The 9,524-nt window shown below is 39.1% G+C and overlaps 1 protein-coding gene across 9 annotated transcripts in view; it reads left to right on the top strand.

Moving 5' to 3' along the window:
* The first annotated feature begins 3,421 nt into the window (after positions 1–3,421).
* Positions 3,422–9,524, top strand: part of LOC128303203 (ryanodine receptor) — a 32,808-nt gene continuing 26,705 nt past the window's right edge. For 7 of the 9 annotated variants that reach the window (XM_053040125.1, XM_053040084.1, XM_053040074.1 and 4 more), the window contains exons 1-2: positions 3,422–3,475; positions 5,952–6,155. In XM_053040125.1, coding sequence (XP_052896085.1) covers positions 3,422–3,475; positions 5,952–6,155 — 258 coding nt within the window. Of the gene's footprint in view, positions 3,476–5,951; positions 6,168–9,524 lie in introns of all 9 variants that reach the window. The other 2 variants (XM_053040116.1, XM_053040092.1) reach the window with 1 other exon arrangement.

Genomic DNA, 9,524 nt, shown 5'->3' with positions numbered 1-9,524 from the left:
CCCACACACACACACACACAACGACCGGAAAGGATTTTGTAGGCCATTTTTAATGCGATCGGTCGCTGTCGGCACGGTGCCGTGAGCAGCTGTTGCTTCAATCCGGCAACAAGCAATCCGTTATGACCAGCCGAGCAACATAAATTAGGTGAGACGGTGCTTGAAAAATACACAACGGATAAATTAACCCAGCCACCGTGTGTGTGTATGGTTGTGGGCGTTGGTGAGATTACGTACATGAGATATAAAATTAATGTGCTATGCATTAATGAAAACGGGGCGGAAAGAACCAATTTGCACTTTACAATGGGATACGATTGGATGGATTTTAAATCGCTACTCCAGCGCCACCTTGCCTTTTTACCATTTAGGGTTGCAGTTTTAACAAAGTGGTAATTTTATCTATATATAAACGTTTGCAAGCGCTTAGGAGAACCATAAAGCCACGATTTTCCACGATTTACGTACATTTACGATTCCTGATTAGTCCAACGCCTTCTACGATTTTTTCGCCCAAGGTACAGTTTTCAAGCGGTTTATTTCTTTGGTAACAATCAGCGAAATTTCATAGAAACCTGTTTCGCTCATGTTGATGTTTTAGGCGATGAACAATACAATTGTTTTCAGATTGCTGATAGTAGGAGAGCATGTTTCTCAACAGGTGACACCCGCAGTGTGGAATAAATTTGCCCATCACTATTGCATTGCATACTATCCAACCCGTGGGAGCGATCTCGCTAGTGAAAGAAAATTTGATAAAACGGAAAGCATCCTTCATCTCGCTCAAACTTTCCGTCGACTGGTACGAAATTCCATACAAAATCAGCTGTTTTAAGATTTCCGATACCAGGAGAGCATCCACGGAAGAGGTAGCACCTTGTACAGCAATTTTGGTCGAAAACCGCCGAAAAGTATGCAATGTTTATACACTAACTAACGAATATAAAGTACCAGGTGAGCATCCACGGAAGAGGTAGCTCCTGGTAATTTTGCCCGCCTAAAGGTATGCAATGTTTAAACACTAACTTTCCATACAAACCAGCTGTTTTCAGATTTCCGATACCAGGAGAGCATGTTTTGCAAGAGGTAACACCTGGTACCAGCAGAGAAAGATGGCGCCCAACAATTTCATGAAATGTTTCATGAAATGTTTCATGAAATATTTCATGAAATATTTCATGAAATATTTCATGAAAATTTCATGAAATATTTTAAGAAATATTTCATGAAACATTTCATGAATGAAAAATTCATTCATGAAAAATTCATTCAGAAAAATTTCATTCATGAAAATTTCATGAATGAAAATTTCATTCTAGAAAATTTCATTCATGAAAATTTCATTCTTGAAAAATTCATTCATAAAAATTTCATTCATGAAAATTTCATTCATGAAAATTTCATTCATGAAAATTTCATTCATAAAAATTTCATTCATGAAAATTTCATTCATGAAAATTTCATTCTGAAAAATTCATTCATGAAAATTTCATTCATGAAAATTTCATTCATGAAAAATTCATTCATGAAAATTTCATGAATGAAAATTTCATTCATGAAAATTTCATTCAGAAAAATTCCATTCATGAAAATTTCATTCATGAAAATTTCATTCATGAAAATTTCATTCATGAAAATTTCATTCATTAAAATTTCATTCATGAAAATTTCATTCATGAAAATTTCATTCATAAAAATTCCATTCATGAAAAATTCATTCATAAAAATTCCATTCATGAAAAATTTATTCATGAAAATTTCATTCATGAAATGTTTCATGAGATATTTCATGAAATATTTCATGAAATATTTCATGAAATTTTCGTGAAATTTTCGTGAAATTTTCATGAAATGTTTCATGAAATATTTCATGAAACATTTCATGAAATTGTTGGGCGCCATCTTTCTCTGCTGGTACCAGGTGTTACCTCTTGAAAAACATGCTCTCCTGGTATCGGAAATCTGAAAACAGCTGGTTTGTATGGAAAGTTAGTGTTTATACATTGCATACCTTTAGGCGGGCAAAATTACCAGGTGCTACCTCTTCCGTGGATGCTCTCCTGGTACTTTATATTCGTTAGTTAGTGTTTAAACATTGCATACCTTTCGGCGGTTTTCGACCAAAATTGCTGTACAAGGTGCTACCTCTTCCGTGGATGCTTTCCTGATGATAAGATGATAAGAACAAGAAGAAGAAGAAGAATAAGAAGGAGGAGGAGAAGAAGAACAAGAGATAGAATATCAATTTTTCTATTATTTTACACAATTTGTCGGACCTCAAAGGAACTCCTTTAACAAACATAATAATAGAATGATTTAGCAAATAAGCTATAAAAACTAGTTGAACTAGACACTATATATAATGTTTTATCTGCTGCTTAGCATAGCAATTGACCAGTTGTATAAGCATTTAGAGTTCTAAAAAAGATAATTCCAATTAAAATGAATGCATTTACATAGCAATGCGGTGTGAACAGTTTTCCAAAACATTTATAAAAAACCATTAAAAGCTAGTTCTGTTTTGTTAAAATTCGTATAATTTTATCCACTTACAAACTAACTAATATATAATTCATTGTTAAACCACACCTTGTGTCACCAAAACCCGTGCTACATTTAGAAACAAATCCTCAAAACATTTGCCAAAAAACTTATCGGCCCTTTTGTTTACTCTTCTCTCTATTTCCAGCATCCCGTACTGAAGGCGAACGTACCATCACGCTCCGTTGTCCTAAAGCCTGGAGCAAAACTTCTACATCCGCTTTTCCCGGAAATTACCCCCCGTTGTTCACCTCCTTACTCGCGCGTCCATAATTCTCAGCCCACGCGTAGTTTGCAATAAATTGTATGAATTCGTTCTGCCTCTTGCTGCAATCCCACCATTTATTCATTTCGCAGGATCACACGACGACATTCACGACGCGTGCTTCTACTACAGCGGCTACGATCGAACCGAACTCGAAAACCGAAACTTGACCACCTTTAACGCGAACGTTATACTATACTCCTTGTTTGTTCATCGCCGCCACCAACAAAAAAAAACCGTCCGCTTCCACGTTCGCCCTGCAGTCTCGTGCCCGCGCAGAAAGGATTAGTATGGGCCATCGGTGAATGTGTGCCGGCGGGCAGAGAAAACTAGTGCCAGAACAGTGTGCGCGGAACAGTGATTGCCAAAAATAATAGAAAGAAGGCGGACCGTAAAGACGACGAAAGGAACAACATATAAATCTTAAGCCATAAAGCAAGCGAAAACGGTGGCCTCACCATCGCAGCCATCGCTGGCCAGTGAAAGTGAATCAAACGTCTCGCCATCGCTGCTGGTGTTGCGGCAACACGCCGGGCAGCGGTACCTTGCCGAACTGTTCCATAAAGGGAAACGGAACCAAAAGCTGCCAAAATAGAGCCGTAGTAGCGCAGCAACATGGCTGAAGCAGAGGGAGGATCCGAGCAGGATGATGTTTCATTCTTGCGTACGGTAAGTGAACGGTGTTCCGACTCCCACGGAAGCGATATTTTAATTTCTGACCTAACAAATACACCACCTTCCGGGCGGGTTGCATTAAAAACAATAAAGGCAAGGTAAAATTTCGTATTGAATTAAACGACCCCGTTTCATCACACACTTCGTTATCGTTTAATTAGTTAACAAAGATATTATGTCGTAAAATTTTATTACACCCCAAACGCCTTCCACCGGTAGACACCTTTTCCCGAAGCCTCATTGTTATGCCGAGACTCCTTTTCATGTACCGAACGGATCGATTAAGCATTCATGAGCGAGTACCGCCAGCTAAAACAGCCCTTGCGGGGTTTCCGTTTTCAGCAGTGCCATAAACCAAACACATTACACGGAAATATCTGTACAAACACATTCGCAGACGGTACCGGAATTGCTTGCCAATTGTAAGTGCTTTACCGCATAAAGGCAACGGCATCTTTTCGCCAATGAATTATTTAACATTTCACACCTTCCACAAAAGCTGATGTGGTTGCTAAGATTGATGTAGGCTAGCTAGCAGTTTTATGACGATTTCTTATGGGTTTAACTTTTTTTCAACATTCAATTTCAACTTAAGGATGATTTATTACACAAACAATACAGTGGAGCGCCGATTATCCGGGCGTCTGATTATCCGTGCAGCACGGAAGTGACAGTTCCAAAGGAAATTTGACATATTCCGGGCAACACCGTTGACGGAAGAATTGAAAGACCCAATTGTATATGATCAAATGAGCTCAAGATCTTAAAGAAAACAGCCGCAATTTATTTTACAATAAAACACACAGGAAAAATGAATTATACTCTAAAAAACGCCCTAATTATGACACATTATACGTTTATTTTATTAAAAATATAATATGTGCCTATTATCCATGTTATCCGATTATCTGGCAATCGTCGAGTCACGGATGAGCACGGATAATCAGCGCTCCACTGTACTTACAAAATCTATGAGATATTAGAGATAGAAGTGAAAGATGTTTAATATAAAGTGTACAATGTTTTCGGCAATGCATTTTTAATCGTTAAAGTGAAACATCTCGTGAGTTCATGTTCGATCAGAAATTGAAGCTTTTTGTTGTTCAGGGTTCTTAACGATTATATTCTGGTGTTTAGTGGTGTTCGTAAGGTAAAAATTGAGATATTACTAAGAAAGCTCTACGATTTGATATTCTACTAACCCCTGCAAGCATCTGTATTCCCGAGTTCACTAACGGCTGAGTATCTAGATTTAAGATAAAATCAGACTAATATGGTCTAATTAAAGTCAAATAAATGTCGAAATGACCTCATGACCTTCATTTTAATTACCTCTGGACTTGTCCTAACCTGAAGCAGAAATCAGCAAGCATTTAAAAAAACAACAGTTTAAATAGAAAACAATAGATAGTACAGTGAATAGGAGCTCATGAATTTATTGTAACGAACTATGACGAAGGAAAAAGCAGTTCAACTTGAGCTTCCCTTGAGATAACCACATCAAAAGCATTGAGAAAGCGTCACCTTCAGTTCTTCCAGTCCTACGATTTTCAGTGTTATCTTCTATCGTTACCTTAAAGTTAGTTTACAAGATTATAAGTACAGGTTAATCCTCCAGACCGACCTGTTTAAATAAAATGGAATTGAAGTTGAAAAAAATATCACGAGGCTTTGTACACAAAGAGCATAACACAGCAAGAGTTTCGGATGGACAAAATATAAAAAATAGGTGTTGTTTGCACGGTACACGCATTTCCATTGAGAGAAGAACCCAAAATTAACCCAAAATTCCAATCTCCATTGAGCTCGCATACAGCGTAAGGTAATTCCATACTGTTTCCCTTTGATTATCTCTGATTATGGGAACATAAAAAGAATAACATGATAATTAGTGTTTAGCAGCACTGTTTTAAATATTAAAAGGTTTAAAGGTTGTTGAAAGCTGTAGTTTTTAAAGCAAAACTGTCTTGCAAACTCGAAAGAATAATTGTCCTAATGACCAGATAGCATCTGCTGATAGGTTTTAAATAATTTCACAAAACCTCTTGTTTAACATTACTTAGCAAACCAGTTTTCAACATTTGAGAGGTTCGGACAAAAGCAACGTCAAATTAATATATTCAAAAGCAAAAGCTACTTCTTGGTTCTTTTTTTTATAAGTTGCAATACCCACAAACTTTCAGCATTGTTGTTTCGTTAGGAATCCCTATCATTAAAGCACTTAAACAAACTTAAAGAATTAGTAATTTCTGCACGCTTCCAAATGGTCCCCGTTCGGGTTTCCTGAAGTTCATTCTTTTAATAGGAACATCGTCCAACAAAATCTTATCTACCTCCGGCAAAGGCTCATCAGCATTAGCAGCGACTCACCCTCGGCAGTGCGTGATATCAATTTAACTAATCGTCTTCAAACTGTCCTTTTTTCTTTCTACCTTTCTCTCTGTCCCCGATCGTGCCCAACCTCCCCCAGGAAGACATGGTCTGCCTGTCCTGCACGGCAACCGGTGAGCGCGTGTGTCTGGCGGCCGAAGGTTTCGGCAACCGGCACTGCTTCCTGGAGAACATCGCAGACAAGAACATCCCGCCGGACCTATCGCAGTGCGTGTTCGTAATAGAGCAGGCGCTCTCGGTGCGTGCACTGCAGGAGCTGGTCACGGCCGCCGGTTCGGAAACCGTAAGTATGCCCGTCCACAATACGCCCCACCGTCGGCAGTCAACTTTCCGTTCCTTTTTTTTTTGAGGTTTGTTGATTATTGTCCGCCCGCGGGATAAAGGCGAGATAACGGGGTGGGCCGGGAAGTGGTCACAATTACACCTCCATCCATTTGGAGACGATAACGCACCACGACTTACCTCCTTCTTGTGTAGTAGCGATTTGAATTTTCTCACTACTTCTACCCTGTTTTTTTTTTACTTGCACCACCCTATGGCACATAGCGTACGAGAGTTTTGATTTTTATCTGTCCCACAAGCACTGAAGTAGAACTAAATTTGCACAGGAAGAACACACGCACACACACACACACACATACACTTTCATGTCCCCAACTACAGCAGAATGAACTTGTTTCTGTCATCCTCACACGGAACAGCGCGAAAAGCACCTTTTGCCGCGACACGAAGTAGTTTTGCATACATTATCGATTAGTTGTCGACCATCCTCTCGAACGGTTGCTTTCTGCCACCCGGCGTGACACTCGACCGTGACACTTTGGGAGCCCGGTTTTCTGTTCTGGCTCTTCGTATTTTTCCTGCGCTCCTGTTTTTCCGCACCCGAACCACCCCGGGGTATGCATAATTCACTGCCAATATTATACACACAGTGCCACCTGTTCCGCTTTTTGATACTTTGGGGGTAATAATGGAGTTCCGCTCGGCAATCTGCACATCACACATTCAAATTGGGTACGGGTACCCCCGTTTTTGTTCGTGCGTAACACACCCAATCATGTTGGGGACCTCAAAGGACACGTAAAACAGAGGAACACATCAAACAAACACAAAAGTGCCAACCATTTCCTGCTAGATGGCGCCACTAGTTTCATGCTGAAGTTAATTTTTTGCTTTTTGTACCGATGTATTGCCCTTCTTTATCCCCATCGAGAGCTATCCCTGTGGTGGAACTTCAGGAGGATAGAAGCTTTTGTTTTTTGTTTATTTCAGTAGATTTTTTTTCAGGTGCTTTGTTGTTGTTTTTGTTTCCTTCGTTTCTTTTCTGATATGGTTGTGTCTTTTGTTATTTTTGTTGCGTTTTTTTGTCTTTCTTTCTTTATTTCTTTCATCCAATGTGCAATTTTATTACGAAGGGTTTTTTTCTTTCGTCTCTTACGTTTTGTCTCCCCCTTTGTTGCCATCCAGTGCAGAGTTTGATTTTCGCAGAGAAATGGTCGGAATGGAATTTTTCTATTGCACTTCTTCCCAAGCCCACAAGCACACAATCCTCTCTCAGCGAGCAGTATTGATCCACATCGCAGTTGATCGCAGTGGAACGAAGTGTGCCGGCGTGGTTGCTCTCTTTACGACCGTCCAGGTGGTCGTAAAAGTTGCACAATTTGCATAGGAAAGCGAAACGAGGGAAAACCACCAGCTTCGCTGAAAGCTTTCAATCACATTCCGTTCCGCAGTTGAACCTGCCGTCTCGCAGAGCGATGGATGCTACGACGAAGTGCCGGTGCCGATGCTTTGCCACTGGGGATCCTCACCATTCGTTACCATTGGCTGCCGGTTGTTAGCAATTTTTGGTCCTTATCTTTCGCCCTCGGAATTTGCCTTTGTCCACACAAACACATCCATCCTTAGTTTGGCCTGTAACCGTGATGAAGAATCGGAACGGTACGGGGTGGATGATTTATGAGCATTTTATGAATGTCGGTGTATCTCAACCGTCAACCACCTAATGCTCCTAATTCCGTTGCCGTACGGTTAATGTGATAAAAATTATCCCACTCGGGTTGGTCTCGTTTACTTCACCCCGCGCAATAATTTGCCTCCATTTACGGTGCAAAAATGTCTGATCTTTCGTAAAAGTTTTTTCCTGCCTACTTTGTTGCATTTTGAGCAATTACATTTTATCGTAAGAAGATTATCCACCCAGGAAAGAAAGTCCCATTTGATTTATCTTTCCTTTCTTTTCTCCAAAAAAACACAAAAACAACATCATGAGCATAAAGTGTAGCACCAAAAAAAAAAAAAAATAAAAACAAACCACATTCGTTCTCATGCAGAACCCATTTTTTCGGCTTAATTTACTTTCAGGGAAACGATTCGGTAGTAAGTTGCTGAGCGTACTAAGCGATGCGTGAAGATTTCATCCTTCTGTTCTTCTTCTTCGTCTTCTTCTTCCCTTCGCGTGTATCGCGAGAGAGAAACGAAACGAACAGAACAAAAAAACAACCCTCTTTTCCCCGTTTCTCTCTTTTGGTTTTCTTTTCTTCGTTTTTCTTTTTGTGCTACGTGTTACTGTTTCTGTTACCAACTCTTTGTTTTGTCTGTGCCTTCTTACCTGTTGCCCTGGCCTGGCCGATTTCATGTTTCATGTTTCTTTTTTTCTACTCTCATTTCTGTCTCTTTATACTTCTCTTCTTGGACACATACGTATACACACACTCTTATTTCGTTCTTTTTTTTCTATTCTTTATATTCATATTTTATTTCTTATACTATACTTTTCATTTTAACACTTTTTCTCAAACGCATTGCGCTCTTGAAATTACATTGGCTGTTCGGTTTCGGTTTTGTTATGTTTCTTTATAGTTTTCAAAATTTTACTTTATCTACTAAACTATTTGGTTTGTTTAATCTTTCTTTTTCGTTTTGTTCTAAATTATCTACAAATTTTTTAATCTTTTCATCATTATCAACCTATTATCATTTCTTCGAAGTTTTACTACTTTTTACTTCATTCCGTCCACCTTTGAATGAAAAAGGAACCAGTGGTTGCTGTTGAAACCGTAACAATAAATCTTTTCCCTCTGTGTACATAGTATGTGCGGTTTGTGCAAGATGAACTTTATTCAAGCTTTCAATGTCCCGTATTGTAGCATGGTTGTATGTACTTCTTTGTCAGATATGGACTCCTTCGGGAGCTTAAAATCCAAACTTGCAGAATAAGCCATAAGTGTTCCAGCAAAACCAACCTTACTTTAAGATGTTTGACCACAAGAGTGCCTCTCATTCTTTACTTAACCTTCCAGTCTCTTCCAGTTGCATGTTATTGGAACAGAAGCACCATATATCAACGCATGTTTGTACAGTTGCATAACAGCACCTTAAGTAACGCTGTACATATACCCGGTTTTTTTTCTCTTAGCATCGAATAACATCAACACATGGCAGTGCGGTGTGCGGTTGTAGAATAGTGTTGTTTTAAAAACAAGTAAAATTCCTCGTTTTGCCTTGGAATGGATTGACGTGATCGTTTATTAACACCATAAATTGTATGCGAATGATATTACTTTCGAAAAATAAAAGAAAAAACTCCACTACAACTGAAACATTTAACATCCAACAATATGGCAGCTCCATGAATATGCTGCTTTTTTTG

This window comes from Anopheles moucheti, chromosome 2, assembly GCF_943734755.1.
Source record: "Anopheles moucheti chromosome 2, idAnoMoucSN_F20_07, whole genome shotgun sequence".
In the NCBI taxonomy this organism is placed as follows: domain Eukaryota; kingdom Metazoa; phylum Arthropoda; class Insecta; order Diptera; family Culicidae; genus Anopheles; species Anopheles moucheti.
The sequence above is the reverse complement of the archived record's forward strand: the minus strand, read 5'-3'. Positions and strand labels throughout refer to the sequence as shown.